The following is a 16791-nucleotide window of genomic DNA, read 5'->3' as shown; positions in this document are numbered from 1 at the left end:
ATCTTAAAAAAAAAAAAAAAGACCCCAAACAGCCAAAGCAATCTTGAGAAATAAGAACAAAGCTGGGGGTATTGTATTCCTAGAGTTCAAGCTATACTTCAAAGCTATAGTAATTAAAATAGTATGGTACTTGCTTAAAGACAGACACAGAGATCAGTGAGGTAAGAGAACTCAGGAAGACCCACACCTATCAGTCAATTAATCTACAACAGGAGAGGCAAGAATAGACAATGGAGGACTGACAGTCTCTTCAACAAATGGTACCATGAAAAGGAAACTACTGTGTGCACACAAATGAAACTGGACCACTTCCTTACACCATACACAAAAGTAAATTCAAAATGGATCAAAGACATAAAGGTATGACCTGAAACCATAAAAGTCCTAGAAGAAAAGAAGGTCAATAACTCTTTGATACTGGTCTTAGCGATAATTTTTTAAATTTGTCTCCTCGGACAAGGATAACAAAAGCAAATAGAAACTACTGAGCTTCTGCCAACATAAAAAGCCTTTGTACCGCAAAGGAAACCCATCAACAAAATGAAAGGCAATCTATTAAATGGGAAAATATATTTGCAAATGATACATCCAATAAGGGGTTAACATCCAAACTATGGGACACCTGAGTGGCTCAGTCGGTTGAGCATCTGCCTTTAACTCAGGTCAAGATCTTGGGGTCCTGGGATGGGGCCCCACACCAGGCTCCCTGCTCAGCAGGGAGTCTGCTTCTCCCTCTCCCCCTGGCATTCCCCCTCACTCATGCTCTCTCTCACAAATGAATAAATAAAACATTTTTTAAAATAAATAAACAAAATACATAAAGAACTCATACAAGTATCAGAAAAACAAACAACCCAATTTTTAAAAATGGGCAAAGGATCTGAACAGACATTTTTCCAAAGAAGGCATCCAGATGGCCAACAGGTACATGAAAAGATGCTCCACATCTCTCCTCATCAAAGAAATGCAAATCAAAACCATAATGAGATCTCACCTCACATCTGTCAGAATGGCTACTATCAAAAAGGCAAGAAATAATAAATGTGGGTGAGGATGTGGAGAAAAGGAAACCCCTGTGCCCCATTTGGGGAGATGTAAATTGGTGCAGCCGCTGTGGAAAACAATACGAACGTTCCTTTAAAAATTAAAAACACAGTTACCATATGATCCAACCACCCCAGTTCTTGGGTATTTATCCAAAGAAAACAAAAACACTAATTGGAAAAGACGTATGCGCCCCTATGTTCACTGTAGCATTATTTAGAATAGCCAAAATGCAGAAGCAATGTAAGAGTCCATCAGTAGATGACTCAAGACGTGGTGTGTGTGTGTGCACTGAATATTACTCAACCACAAAAAAGAATGAAATCCCACCATTTTGCAACAGCATGGTTGGAGCTAAAGCGTATGATGCTGAGTGAGGCAAGTCAGATAGAGTAAGACAAATAGCATAGGATGTCCCTTACATGTGGAATCTAGGAAGACAAACAAACAAGCAAAACAAAACAGAAACAGGATCACAGATACCAAGAACAAACTGATGGTTGCCAGAGGGGGCAGGGAGGGAAGGGGAAAGTGGTCAAAAAAGGTGAAGGGGATTACAAGGTACTACCTTCTAGCTATACAATAAATAAGACACAGGGATACAATATATCTCATAGAGATGACAGTCAATAAAACTGTAAAAACTTTGTATGGTGACCGGCGGGGACTACAGTTACCATGGTGGTCATTTCATAACATGTACAGATATCGAATCACTGTGCTGCACACCTGAAGCCAGTCTAATATTGTTTGTCCGTTGCATCTTCACTTGAAAACGTAACTTAAGAAAAGGAAGTCTGGGTGTTCGTCTCAGAGGAAGGCAAAAAGAGCAGACGGCCACCATCACCTGACAGGATCTGGGTATGAAGCGATGTGGGAGCAGGGACAAGCAAAACCAGAAAAACGAATACCAGGGCACACAGTATGTGTTCAGTTAAACATATACGGAGGGGGCACAGCCGGGGGGGGGGGGCTCAGCAGGTTGAGCACCTGACTCCTGGTTTCAGCTCAGATCATGACCTCAGGGTCCTGTCCTTGAGCCCCAGGTCAGGCTCCACACTCAGCGGGGAGTCTGCTCGAGATTGTCTCCAGTTCTCCCTCTGCCCCTCCCCCCATTCCTGTTCTCTCTCTCTCTCTCTAAAATAGATAAATAAATCTTAAAAAAAAGAAATTTCAGTGGATGGAGACGAGAATTAAAGCAGCAGTGACATTTACTAAGGACTCCTGCAAAGTCCAGCCCTGTGTTGAATTCTTATGCCCCATCTCCCTTAAACCTCACAGCAGCCCAAGGAGTGGGAGCTCCTACTCTCCCCATGTCACAGGTGGGAATGCCATAGCACAGAGAGGCTACTTAACCAACCCAAGGTCACAGAGCTAGCAAGTGGCAGAGCTGGATTCAAACCCAGGCAGTCTGTCAGTCTTCCTGCCTGAGCTCAGGCCCTGAATTTCAGCGATGTACTTGAAACAGTTCAGGAACCATAACTCAGCAGTGAGCGACGTGACACAAGCCCATTCCCTCATTCAAACACGTATTAAAAACTTTCACAAAGGGAGGGGTGGAGCGAGAGGAGTGAGGGACCCTTGAAGTGTGGGAAATATGGGAGAAGCACTGCGACACCTTCCTCCCTCATTGTCTCTGTGCTATGGTGAGAGAGAAGCAGAATGCGGTCGCCTGCACAAAATGATCTGAGCTGACAGGCAAATTGGTCCAGTAGGAAGACGAGGCCACTTCAGAGCCTGTGTAAGTGAAGCTGGTGTGAACAGCAAGGCTGACACTTCCTCCCCCGACACCTTTCCTCCTGAAATATGCAGACCCTCTTTACAGCTCAGCCCATAAATTTAAGAGAAAAACACTTAAACCGGGCTGGGCGTAGGGGGTGGTGGGTGGAAGGAGAAAAAGATATCATAAGGAAATAAAAATTTCACCATAAATCCACGGTGCTCACTGCTGAGCCTTTTGCATTAGAAACAAATGAGTTAGCATTAAGGGCTAAAGAGGCAGAGACTGGGGAACTGAAGGACGTCCCTTTTCTAAGACCAAAGCTCCCAGAATCTGGAGAGACGCAAGGAGTAGATGGGCTGGCAGCCCAAGTCCTTTAGGAGTCCTCCACAGTGGGAACCACTAGGACTAGAACCTGGGGAAGCTGCAGCAGGTATCTAAGAACCCATCCCTCATTGTCCCCACTGTGGTTAACTCCACTTCCTCGGGTGTCAGCTCTTCCACCTGCTATCCCACAGCCCCAGCCCGGCTTATTTCAAATGTCCGCAGACCCCAGTGGGGTGCTGATCTCTGCACAGTGTTCCTGGGGGGGTGAAGCCCTTCTTTCTGACCCTCTTTTCTATGTTTGGGGAATCTCCTTCTTATGAAGCAGTGGGAAATCACTCAATACTTTGTTATTTCCATATCATGCACTACCGTGCAGCAACACAAAAAATAAGATAGTTCAATACGCACATGGATATTGGGGAAGAGACAAGATATATATGTACCAAAAACAAGCCTGAAACTGTTATAATATAGAGATAGATCTATATAGATCTATATATATCTATACATATCTATATATCTATATCAATCTATCTATATATATATTTCCTACAGGGACTTCGGATTTATCTGTAATATTTCTTTAAGCCATATTTATATCTTTGACAAAGATGGTGTTTATCATTCACCAATCTGCTTTCATTTTCCTCTTGGCACCCATAAAAACTTGTCTCCCAAGCCCCACCTTAGGAGGCAGAATAAAATCACACACACACACACACACACACACACACACACACACACAGTAATAAAAGATCCTGATGGTTCATGCCTTCTCTCCAAATATTGTGTTATCCTGCTAAGGTATTCATCACCATCTACTAATTATTCCCCTGGCATCCATTCTGTCCTTCTTCTACAGTAACAGAACTCTTGATGTGTAGCCATCTAAAAGGAAGACTCTCCAAGGGGGCACCTAGTTGGTTAAGCATCCAACTCTTGATTTCAGCTCAGGTCATGATCTCAGGGTCATGAGATCGAGCACCTTGCTGGGCATGGAACCTGATGAAGATTCTCTCTTCCCCTCTCCCGCTCAATCACTCTCCCATTCTCTCTCTAAAAACAAAACACCTCTCAGACTCTTGCAACTAGATGCGACTTAGTCACAGCCAGTGGGATGTAAGTCTACAGGAGGAAGCACCATGGGGCTACCAGGACTATTCCATAAAAGACATCTGATGCACATTCTCTACCCTTTCTTTGTCTGCACCCCCATATTGGTCCCTGGAATGAAGATGAAATTGCTGTACCCACAGCTGCCATCTTGGACCATAAGGGCAAAGACCACAAGCTTGAAATGATAGAAGGGAGCAAGGGCCCATGAGGACTTCATGGGACAGAGTCAACCTAAAATCCTGAACTACACAGCTCCAGAATCTGACCTGGGAGAGAAACAAGCTCCTACTTTTTAAGCCACTGCCATTTTAAGTCTGCCTGTGTTACTCACCACTGAAACCTTTCTCACCAGATATGCCCATCACACCACAAACCCAGGCTCTCTTTCCCGCAGGGAACCACAAAGCACCATCACCCCCGGCTCGCCTGAGTTTCATGCACCAGCAAAATACAGCAGCAAATTTGGAGGCTCCCTAGAAAGGCATGCTCACCAGCCCCAATAGCGACCCAGAAACCCTAAGGGAAAAAGTGGGGCTCTCTACATAAAACTCAGCATTACTGTGGCTACAATGTCTCAAACACTCCAGATGCCCTCCCTTTGCTGCCCCTCCTTTCCCGCCACCCACCACATCACCCCCGTCATTCCTTCACTGAAGTCATAGAACTCTCATCTCTCCTTCTTTAAAAGGGATATGACAATACCCGCACACCTAGGCTTGTTGTATTAGACGGCTATGTAACGTACTTACAATCGTGACGGGCATATAGCGAGCACTATATAAACACTGGCTACTTAACACGCAGAGGGGACTTTTGGTTCATCGGCTTTATTAAAATGGCATTGCACATTCTAAGTTACCATGCAACTCACCTTCCTCACTTGACAATAAACCCTGTTTCAGGAGAATGTGTATAGCTCCAAGCTGCTCTTTTTAACAGCTACGTGGTAGTCCACAGGGAAACACCACCATTCAGTCAAGAACAACTTTATGGATGGACAGTCATCTCTTTTTTGTCACCATCACACAAGATGTTGCTTCTAAATATCCCTAACCAGACACCCTTGTATAGTGGTGCTTTTCACTTCTTTAAAAAAACAGGTTTCCCAGAAGTGGGATTGCTGGGTCAAAGATCAGGTTCTCTTTTCATACATATTAGCAGAATGCATCCCAGATACTCCATGTTTTCAATCAAAGCAACAAAAATAGACGTGAAGTCCCTGGGCTGGGGCTTTCAAAGATCCCACATACAATAAAGCAGCCCAGCGGTTTCAGCAGCTGCCAAAAGCTCACACAGAATGGGACGGGGTGTCTACGGGCTCCTTGGAGGAGGGGCACCAGAGGCTTACATCCACGTGTGAGGGCCCTCCCCATCTGGAAGGTTCTCCCCGCCACACTTAGTAAGCTCTTGCAGCAACTTTGTCTTCCTTCTGGTGTAAGCACCACAATTTCCTTTGGGAAATCATCTCTTGTCTCTCCTTCTGGCAACGTGCTTCCAATTCCAACTCCAGAGATGAGTTTTTGACTTAAATGTGGCTAATCACATACAGGATCCCATCCACAGTCAGTCCAGCACGCAGGTTAGTCCAGGGGTTCTTGCTGTTATGATTAGAAAAGAGAAGACTGGCTTGGGAACAAAGCCTGGAGCTGACTGTGGCCAGATTTGCCAGGAGGTGAAGAAAGCCTGTCTGAAAATTAAATGAACACAGAGGAAAAGAGAACCAAGAGACAAAGTGAGAGAGCAGGAGCGCTCATTAGGAGAGTTAAGCACCTGGATCTAGCCATGCCTGAAGCTGTTTCTTCCTTGAACTTCCTGGCTCCAGAGTCCAGTAAATTCCCAACTTTGTCCCTTGCAGTGATAAGAATCCACATTAATATATAGAGATATACAATTCACATTTGGCACATGATCTCCATAAGGGAACTTGAAATCTTAGCCCTGAAAACTTAAAGTATCACAGACCTGGGTGTCACAAGTAAACACAACAGAAGGCTAAGTTCATCTTTAAAAGAACCCAAAAAGAAAAAACACAAGGCCATAAAAGAGATCCACTGATCCAAGTATAAAATAACTAACCCGTGGGCTCCTTTAATACTGACTATCTCCGGAAGCATCCCTACAAGGGGTCTTCTGAGCGATAAGCCAACAGCTTTGCCTACAGAGTAAAAATATCTCACACACACATGTGCTACTATTTTTAAAATGTTACATAAATGCTACTGTAATTACCAAAACCCACTTGTTCAAAAGCATTACTGAATTGATGGCAACTTTCAATCAATATGGTTTTTTTTTTTCAACCAAGTGATACCAAACCCACAATTCTTCTCATTCAGATGCGCTGGACAATTTTTTGGCCGTTAAAAAGGGATACTTGTTCTTGGCCACAAATGTGTGCTAGAAGCACCCATTTACAGAGCATTCCTTGTTTGACTTTCCTTTAAGGCAAGCTTTGTTCTTTGAGAGGGCTAGGTAGTCGGTAGTGGATTCAGACTTTGCAAGCAAGATGAACCCTGACACGACTCACTTCTCATTGTTGGGAGAAAGCAGCCACAGAGAATGTGTAAACAGACGGACGTGGCTGGGTTGCAATAAAACTTTATTTACAAACACAGGTAGAGAGCCAGACTTAGTCTACTGGCCATCGTGTGGGGATGCCAGTTTAAGGAATACAGAAGATAACATGCAGCATGTCATGCTGTGGAAGTTGATGGAGAGGATATGATTTGATTGACACGCGATATTTTACCTTCACGTCTACTGGATAAAGCGAATACACCAATGCACCTGGCAAACGAGCATTCAACATCCCAGAGTAATCAGATGATGAGAACAGCAACTTTTCTTCTTTTAATATTACTGGTCTAGCAGGAACCATGACCACCAGAGTCTGAGAGGTCATGGTTCAAACCCAACCTCTACCCACTGTGCTTCCGGGGCAAATAGGGTAACAGGGTCCTGGCTTCCTAATGGTCCTAACAATGTCATCAGTAACTGCCACTGTTTCCTGAACACAAAGTATGTGCCAGGCACTTCCCTCACAAGCATTTTGCTTCTGGGGTCCTCCTTGGATCCCCTGAACTGTACTCTCACTAGGGATGTTACCAGGTCCATCCCAGAGATGCAGAAACACTCACCCACCCCAACCTTCTCCCCAGGGCTGTTGGGGAAGAACTTGCAGAAGGCAAAAGCCCGACTCACAGATGTACGTTCTGTTTGTTAATTTCATCGCTAACAAATATTGATTTGGCCCCAATTCCAAGCACAGTGATAGGCATAGCGTTGGCACCCAATAAATATTTACTGAACGAATCTATCAGTCTGCTAGCCTGTGCAGCAACTTTCCAACTGCACCCAAATCCCACTTGTGACCTCCCCTATAGTCACCATTGTAATCCAAGCCTGGACTAGTGCAGTAGCCCTTCTCGGCTCTCCCGGCTTCTGCTCCTGGGAGTCAAAGCACAGCCCTCTTCCGTTAAACCTGCCAACAGCTCCCACCTCACTCAGAGGAAAGGCCACCGTCCTTACCAGATGCAGCCCTGTCAGCTCATGCACGGCTCTCCCTCCCTTGCTCAGCTCAGTTGCACCAGCCTCCTTTCCATCTTTGAGCCTGCCAAGCACTTTCCGGCCTCAGGGCCTTTGGACTGGCTATTTCCTCTGCTTGGAACACTCTTCCCCAAGACAGCCGCTAGATAGCTTGCTTCCTCACTTCTTTAGGTCTTCGCTCAAATGTCCCCTTTCTGGATGCTGCTATTTAAAATTGCAGGGGCCAGGGAGCCTGGGTGACTCAGTCATGAAGCATCTGCCTTCGGCTCAGGTCATGGTCCTAGGATCGAGCCCTGCGTCAGGCTCCCTACTCAGTGGGACACCTGCTTTTCCTTCTCCCACTCCCTCTGCTGCTCCCTCTCTCGCGGTGTGTCCCCAGTCAAATAAATAAATAAAATCTTTAAATAAAATAAAATAAAATCGCAGGGGTGCATGACTGGCTGTCTCAGTCAGCGTAGCATGTAATTCTCGATCTCGGGATTAGGAGTTCAAGCCCCACATTGGGTGTAGAGTTTACTTAATTAAAAAAATTTTTAATAATGACATGAAATGGAATTAAATCACAAAATATCCCTCCCAGCATTCCCTCTCTGGGGCCCTCCTCTGTGCTTACTACCACTTAACCTCCACTCCAACTGCATTCTAGTTATTCATTTTGTCCAGTATCTGTCTCCTCCTTAATGCTGACCCCTCAACGACAGCGGCCTTTGGCTGTCTTGTCCTTGTGTTTCCCCAGCCCCAAGAGCAGGGCCCATCACAACACAAGTGCACAATAAAAATACGCTCCAACGAGCAAAGACAGACAGGGAGGAAGGAAGCAGACTGGGCTGGAGTTTCGAAGAAGATCGGCTGGAGGGGAGTTCAGGATCCATTTCACAAACGGGGAAACGGAGTCCCAGAGAGGTCAAGGAGCTAGAGCAGCGTCCCAGGTTTCCCAATTTCTTAAGAGAAGCCAGGATCCTGGGTACTGACGGCAACTAACAGGACGCGTCTCCGGGCCAGACACAGCCCAAAGGCAGCCAGAGGCTCTCCACTAGACTGGAAAAGTCCCGATGCACTGCCACCCTAGGAAACTTTTTTGGTGAAATGACATCTTCCATCCACACCATGCCCCTCCCCTTCCCCTGCCCCTGCCCCATATTTCCGCTTGGAGCAAGCAGACTCCCGGAGAACAGGGTCCCCTCCCTCCCCCACCTCCCCCACCCTGCCTGCAGCCTCGTCATCTGCAGAGCCCTTGTCCCTGCGCTCAGGCGCCCCCCAGCCCCACGCATCGGGCCCCCTCAGCCCGCCCAGGAGCGCCAGCCGCCCGCAGCGGCAGATGGCACCACTACGGAAGGGAAAAATCCCAAGCCAAGGCTCTAAAGACGTCGACAGTACACAACATGCAGGGAACCGGGCAGACAAAGGGAGCCACGCACTCCGAGGGCCGGGAGACCGGGCAGAGCCAGCCTGCCGCTCCGGAGCTCCAGAAGGAAAGACAGGACCCTCCGGCAAGCATGCAGAGCCGGCCCCGGGAGCACGGGCAGCCGCCACGGTACCATTTTTATGTGTCCATTTGCTCCGCTGCATTAAGAGCCCTGGTGGGAGGCATTCCGAGCACAAAGCAGACATTAGCGATGCGTTATTTACTGAGTCACCCTTCCTGGGCGCTGAATTCTGGGCACCGAAGCCCAGCCATGATGAGTTAGGTCCCCCAACGGGTTAATTTAGGTTAACACCGCAAAACAACCTGGCTCAGAAGCACCAGGCGATTCCGAACACTCCATCACCCTCGGTAATAAAATACAGCAAATCAAATTGGACTCTATTGATTTTTTATGTAACTATTTTGGGACTGAAGTGTAAGGAGAGGCTATTGATCAGTTAAGGAGTCGGGTGTCAGGGAAGGGAGTTCAGAACACCCCGACTGCGGACCCAAGGGGTTTAAGCAGGGGAAGACGTCGGAATTCAACTCCAAGAACCCAGGCTTCTTTCTCCCCTCCCCTCGGCAGACAGTGGGAATCAAGGGCCACCCCGCACTCAGAGGCAAGTAGCAAAACAGGCACCTGGGTGGTGAATAAAGTAACAAAAAGTGACCGAGCTTTGTCTCTCTCCGTGACACCTGTCACTGCCTGACATCATGTCTCTCTTTGTCCGTTGTTTTATTATGGTCTTGCTCCACCAGAATACCGGCTCCTGAGAATGGGGGATGTGTCTCCTTTGTTCCATATCGTACCCTCACAGCGCTCAGAGCTGATCAATTCCTGTCTGATGAATGAATGAGAGAGGGAGGGAGCGGGCAGCTCCTGGTACCTGCTATGTGTCAGGCCCCGTGCAGGGTACCTTCCAAGTGCTCCCATTCCTTCTGCCTGGAACACCCTTCTCCAGGCTGGCTCCTTCTGATCATGCAGGTCTCAGATTAAGATGAATGCCACCTTCTCCAGGAAGTCTTCCTGGATTACCCAGTCACTCCCCCATCACGTTGCCTTGTGTGCAACAGAGGAGCGCAGGTTACTGTCGAGGATTTTCCTGTTTATGAGTCTGTTGGCTCCTTGTCCCCCGCTCTCTCTGCATCACACAAACCTGCCCTAGAATGCCAGCCCCCGGAATCACAGTTAAGCCGGAGGACAGGGAAACTGAGGGGAAACTTCAGGCCAAGAGGGCACCTTAGAGGCAGGGAAGACAGGAGTCGGGTGCTTTGGGGAGGAGACCCCCACCCTGCCACTCACGGTCAGTGTTGTCTTGATCAGGTCCCTTTGCCCCTCTGAGCCTCAAAGGCTCAGAACAAAGGAATACAACTGAGGACTCTAACTGAGCCCCAAAGCTCTCCCTGGAGGGTGACCCAAGAATCCAGAAAAATCCCAAGTGAGAAGCCACCATTAACCTTCACTTCACAGCTCTGACCTTTAGAGCAAGGAGCCCACCCAGCCTTCCCTTCTCGCCGGTCCTCCCTCCTGCTAACCACAGGCCATGCGGACAGCTCCCTCGTTCCCTTGGTGTTGCCCAACTTTGTGACCAGATCAGCAAGGGGGTAAGTGCAGGGCCTGCCATCGGCTGAATGTCTGTGTCCCCTCGAAGCTCCTACGTTAAAACCTGGGCCCCGATGTGATGCTATCAGGAAGTGGGACCTCTGGAAGGGGATAAGGTCATGATTGTGGAGCCTCACGGGTGGGATTAGTGCCCTCCTAAAAGAGACCCCAGAGTCTCCCCCATGCCCTTCCACCCGGGAGGACACAGCGACAAGACGGCATCTAGGAGCCAGGAAGCGGGCTCTCATCAGAACGTGCCCATGTTGGCGCCCTGATCCTGGACCTCCTAGTTTCCAGAACCATGAGAATTAGGGTCTGTTCTCATGGTTCTGGCATCCAGCCTGTGACATTTTGTTACAGCAACCTGCATGGACTAAGACAGAACCCATTTTACAGATTGGGAAACTGAGCCTCGGAGAGATTTTTTTTTTTCCTCAATATCTCCGGATTTCTAGGGACAAGTCAATGACCTGGACTGTGACGCTGAAACCTCCCACTTCTTAAATGCGGGCAACCAACAAGAGAAGCCTGTGGGCCAGACACGGCCCAAGAGCAACCCTCTCCCACTGGACTTCCACGCAGGCTCAATTCTCCCAATGCCAACCTCCCTGCTGATGCACACTCCAGGGCTCCCAACTGAGGGGGCTGACTTTAGAGCAGCCCAAATCCCCCAAAATGACTTTCTCAAAAAAGAGTCAACTCTGCCTCCAACTTAAGATACATCCCCGAATCCCCTGGGCCCAAATCAGTCTCAAATTCCAATCAGTCACCCACAACACTCGGTGTCCACGCTCACAGAGAAGGGAGCAGTTCAGACCAGGCTCGGAGCCAGGCAGGCTCACTGTGGGTTCCCGTGCATCCCCCCTCCCCCTCGGGCTGCGTGACCTTGCATAAGCCACAGCACCTCTGAGGGTCTCAGCTTCCCCATCCATAGAGTGGGGCGGACGCCAGTCCTTCCCCCCGTCGGGTAGTAGAGGACTCACTCAAAATACACAGTCAGCAGTCAGTCAGGGTTAGTCACTGAGATGCCGACTCTGAGATCCACTGAAACAGAAATAGAAAGGAGAGGGATTCTGTCCGCCAAACTCTCGGCCTTTAACAAAACCACCCAATCCCTTGAGGGCACCCAGTCTGAAGGATTCCCAGCTGCCTGCAGAGTGGACTCCCATCGGCTGGATTTCTATGGCTCTAAACCTCAGTTCACAGTAACAGATTGACCTGTTAACAGAAAAGCAGCGCAAGCCCCCAGAGAAGGCGGGCCGTGGAAGGGACGCAACTTGGAATCCACCGCACCTCGGAATCAAGAAGCCCCATACCATGCCATGTGAGGCCCCGCAGGGGTATCTGGCTTGGGTGGGGGGAGTACAGATCAGCACCTGGGCTCCTGACACTGTGTGACCGCAGGCAAGTTACTAGCATCTCTGGATCCCAATATGTTCCCCTAGAAACCGGGAGTTGTGAGTGTCCACCTGCCAGCGCATGTCCAGACAAGGCAAGGCCTGGGACGGGGGCGGGGAGCACCTTCGGCAGCTCTTGGTTCCATCGCCCCGTCCCCAGGGGCACCACTGCCAGGACCCGCTGCCTCTGTGAGCTGACCCCTGCTATTCTGATCTCGCAGAGCCGCTGTCATTCTCATGACCTTGGGCTCCTTAAATGGAGCCACAGCCCCCTCCAGGACCACACAGTAGAGCTCCTTGACCAGAAAGACTCCCCCGTGTCCACTGAGAAACGCCTGGGTGGAGTTTTTTAAAAAGAGAAATTGTGTGAGCCATGAGCGTGCTCAGACACCAATGCACCGTGTGACCCTGAGCAAGTCACTCCCCAGCCCTTTTTCCCATCTGCAAAGGGGGCTGTGGGGGAGGGGAGGAGATGCTCTAAAATGCCTCCTTGCTCTGCCAGACCGCTCACTCCAAGAGGGAGCTGGTGGGGATACTCGGGCCCCAGGATGCCGCCTATGGGGCCAGGGCACCCCCATCTCCCTATGGTGACAGGCAGCACGCGCTTGCTCGAGGCCATAGCTACAAAGGGAAATTCACTATTAGTCCCAGGAGAGAAGAAAGGAGCCACCCAGCCGCGTACAACTGGGGGGCTCATCTGGGAACAAGGCCTCTGGAAAGGCTTTGCTGGCCCGGAGACCACCCTCTTGGACTTCACACCAACAAACGAGGGGTTTCTTTGGCTCTCTTGGATCATGGCAACCACCGTGCTCATTGTTGGCTCTGAGCACCGCTCATGCAGAAGCCCCACGCCTCCCAAGTTCCCTGCATCCGGTGGGGGGGGTGGGCGGTGAGACTTCAAATGATTTACTCTGGGAACCTCCACTGTACTGTCGTTAAATCACTCAGGGGAGGTGACAGCATGTGCATACCACTCCCTGCCACCTCTCCAAAGAGCAACACCATCCACAGGCACCCCCCCCCCCAAAACCACTATTGTAACGAGAATGAAATATACCACAGGCCATGCCAAGGTGCCGGGCAGGGTGAGGAGTGTCTCTGCTTTGAGGCCAAAGCCGCCTCCCCCTCCCCGCACTAGCGGGCTCTGCCACTCACAAGGCCCCTCTGTCGGGGGCTCTCCACCCACCCCAATTTTAGAGACCCCGAGCACAATGGGTCAATGAAGCAAGGCGCATCCATTTTCCCCAGCAGGGGTTCTAACAGCGCTGCTAATTTGCAAAGCCGTAGAATGCACAAAAGTGGCTTGAATAATGGGGGCCCCCTAGTCGCTAAGCTGGGAGATTTGTGCTGACTCTTACCAAGTACAGTTCCATATGTTTAAGAGCTTGCAAGGCTGAAAGAAGTACGCCCACCAGACTCTTTACCATGGCAGCTACCCACGCCGGGGGGGGGGGGGGGGGTGTTGGTACAGAGCAGACAATCCCTGTGTGATGGGGGAGAGGGCGTCCTTCCTTCCCTCAGAACCCTTCCAGCCCCTCTCCCAGAACCTCAGCCAAACGTGGTCGGTAAATCATGCCAGAAATTACCCAGAAAATCCAACCAGCTCTGAAGGAAGCTCTAGCTAATTCCTCTGAACCTTTCCACCAACAGTAGGCAGCTAAGTATCTTTCAAGAATTCCAGCCTTGTTTTTTTCTTCCTAGCTCTCCTAACTGGTGCTAAATATAGAGTTATCAAACTGTCTCTCTTTATGTCCCTGGTAGGGACCAGTGGAAGACTTCCACGGGCTCCCAAGAACCTGATGATGGCATGGAGGGCTCTGTCCTAGTGGCATTCACCAAGAGAGCTGCCCAGCTGAGCCTCGGGGAAAAGCAGCTGGGCAGCTCGGCCAGGAGCTGGGCCAGCAGCAGGTTTCAGGGGCGGCCCACCTTCCCTGCCAGGATCTGGCCCCACAGAGCCAGGCACAAGCTCTTCTGTTGCTAGGGGAGGGGCGGGGGTTCTCCATCTTCTCTTACAAGCACTAGGCAGCCAGCTTCTCAGAGAGATTTCCAATATTCCCCTATGAGCACATCCAGGCAAAGGCTGACCCCCGTGGAGAAACAAAATAGAGACAGAACTGCAATTTTCAAGTCCAAGGGACTGCACTTTTGGGAATAGGTCCCAGGGCTTCAGCTAGGAAGAAACAGCCTTGACCCCCCTCGTGTACCACAGAAGAAAGCTGAGAGCAGAACAGCTATCATAGATGCCTGGGGCCAGGCTGACTGAAGATTCATCCACACATTAAGCCCAGGCTGAACGCCGATGGATATCTCTGACAGAAGGTTCTCTCCGAGTGGAAGGTTTTATGAAATATTTCGGGTCACTTAAGGGCATCTCAGAGTAAGTCAATATTTACTTTTCCATGCAAATACATCACACATTAAGTCGGCATACAAGGTGTGTTCCTAAATGCAACCTCCCTAAAGCAGTGACAGCCGAAAAGTTAAAGTTCTATTTTCCTACAGCAGCCTGGGTTCTGTGCCGTTTGCTTGTTAAGGAAATGAGAATTTTTCTAACGCGAAAGCTATCTGCTCCCACATCATGGGTCCCGATTTTAAAAATGTTTGGAGAACTGAGCTCTCCAAACGCACACGGATGTCGCTCGCGACGGTTCCGGGTTCATCTGAGCCTTTAGGATTGTCTCCGCTGTTTGGGGTGGGGGGAGGGGAGGAGGAGAGGGATTAGCATTTTAAGACAGGTTTCCTCTAGAACCAACACGTAGCCACCCCAAGGTGGTAGAAGCTTTCCAAACTCCAGCAGAGAGAAAATACATGACTATTTTGCCTTCCCCACTCACTAGGTTTTGGCGACAGCTGCGTCGATTTCAGCAGGGAGCCCGGCTCCATGGTACCCAGGCAATGGCTCTAGGCATCACCACGTTCCGGGCGGCCCTGCGCGCGCGGGGCTGCCTGGCCGCCTTGGGGTCAAGGCGCTGGGGCAGCACGCGTCTCCAGAAAGCAAGAAGCAGGCTGCGCCTTACCTAAGGGGAGGCCACTTGGAGAGGGAACATGTTCGCGGAAGGGGGGTGGGGGTTGTAAAATGTAAAAGCAGGAGGGTGCGGCGAGGCGCGGAGAGAGGCTGCGGACAAACCAGACAGACTGCGCCGACCGAGACGACCTCAAGGCTGGGGCCCCGCAGGTGTCCTAGCAACGCACGGCCGTGCGTCGTCCGGGGGCATCAGGAAATCGGGAGAAGGGGTCCACCGACGCCCCGTCACAGCAAAACCCCGCGGGAACCAGGACCAGGAGGGGCGAGGAGTGGGTAGATTCCTGGAGGCGCGCCCCCACCCGCCTCGAGAGGCTGAGCGCCTCCGGTCTGTTGCCCCCGCGCGCCCTGAAGGGATCCGCAGGGGAGCTGGGGTCTGGGGACGAAGGCTGGCGGGCTCTCGCACCGGGCAGAGGTACGTGCCGGGGACCCCCCTGGGTTCCCGGGGTCTCCGCAGAGCTGCGCGAGTCCGGGCGAGGCGAGCTGCCGGGGACTTGCGAAGGAGGTGGCCGCCCCGCGCGGGAGCCAACTTTGTGCGCGGCGGCCGGGGCCGGGGAGGGGGTCCGGGGACGCGTTACCTGGGCACCGGAGCGCAGTCAGCGCCAGCAGGAGCCCGAGCGGCGGCGCCCGGCCCGGGGGCGGCATGGTCCTCGGCGCGCGGTGGGCGCGGCGCGGGGCTGCTCCTGTCGCGCGCCCGACCCGGCCCGCGGCTCCCGGGGGGCAGCCCCCGGCGGCTACGCTCGGGCGCCGGGCATGGCTCGCCCCCAGGGCGCCGCTCTTCCCCAGACGCAGGCGGCCGGCGCTGGCGGCGCTTCCTCCGCTCGCCCCTGCGCGCTCTCCGGGGCTCGGCCGTGCGCGGCCGGGGAGCTGGGGGCCGGGGGGGTGGGGGGGGCTCAGCGCCCCGCGCCCGCGCCGGCGGCCCCGCACTTGGCCCGAGTTGCGCGGGCCCCGCCGCCGCCGCCGCGGCTCCTGCGCCCCAGCGCCCGTCCCATCGCCGTGGCGCCGCCGCCGCCGCCGCCGCCGCCTCTGCCCGCGCCAGCTGCCGGCCGCCCCTCAGCCCGCGAGAGAGTGAGCGAGCCCCGAGCGCGGGGAGGAGGGCGGGGCGGCGCGGGCAGGCGGGGCCCCGGGAGGGGCGGGGCCGGGAGGGGGCGGGCCCGCGGCGGAGCCGGGGCCCAGGACGGCCGCCCAGCCATAGGCGGCGGGACGTGCCACTCCCCGGCGTCCCTGGGGGAGGGCTCGGGGCGGCACTGGCCTGGGGAGACCCGCGGGGGCGGGCGGGGGCGCGGGCGCGGGCAGGGCCGCGGGAGGGGGCACCTGCCGGCCAAAAGCACACTGACCGGGGTGTATTCGGGCCAAACGGCGGGAGTTCCCAAGGTCGCAGGGTGGGGGAGACAAGGGAAGGTCCTTGGAAGGAGGCAGGGACGCCTGGGGGGGTGCGGGGGAGTGAGGGCCCACAGGGCACAGGGATTGCGAGGCTGAGCGGTCCTGGAAAAAATTTGGCGCAGCTGGGGGGTGCCTGGGGGGGGGGGGGTGTTTGTATTATTTTTCTGAGTACGACTGTTCCAGAGCAGGGGTGGACTCTGGGAGTCGGGGGCTACCTGAGGAGTGCCC

General features: G+C 52.1%; 1 protein-coding gene across 1 annotated transcript in view; it reads right to left on the bottom strand.

The window, feature by feature from the left end:
• TMEM132B (transmembrane protein 132B) overlaps positions 1–16197 on the bottom strand; it is a 347237-nt gene extending 331040 nt beyond the window's left edge. Inside the window, exon 1 of the mRNA XM_059139801.1 lies at positions 15759–16197. Within this exon, the coding sequence (XP_058995784.1) occupies positions 15759–15825 (67 nt within the window). The 5' untranslated portion in view covers positions 15826–16197. The remainder of the gene's footprint in view (positions 1–15758) is intronic.
• Between the last annotated feature and the right edge of the window lie 594 nt (positions 16198–16791).

Source organism: Mustela lutreola, chromosome 11, assembly GCF_030435805.1.
Source record: "Mustela lutreola isolate mMusLut2 chromosome 11, mMusLut2.pri, whole genome shotgun sequence".
Lineage (NCBI taxonomy): Eukaryota > Metazoa > Chordata > Mammalia > Carnivora > Mustelidae > Mustela > Mustela lutreola.
This window is presented reverse-complemented; position numbering and strand designations above follow the sequence as displayed.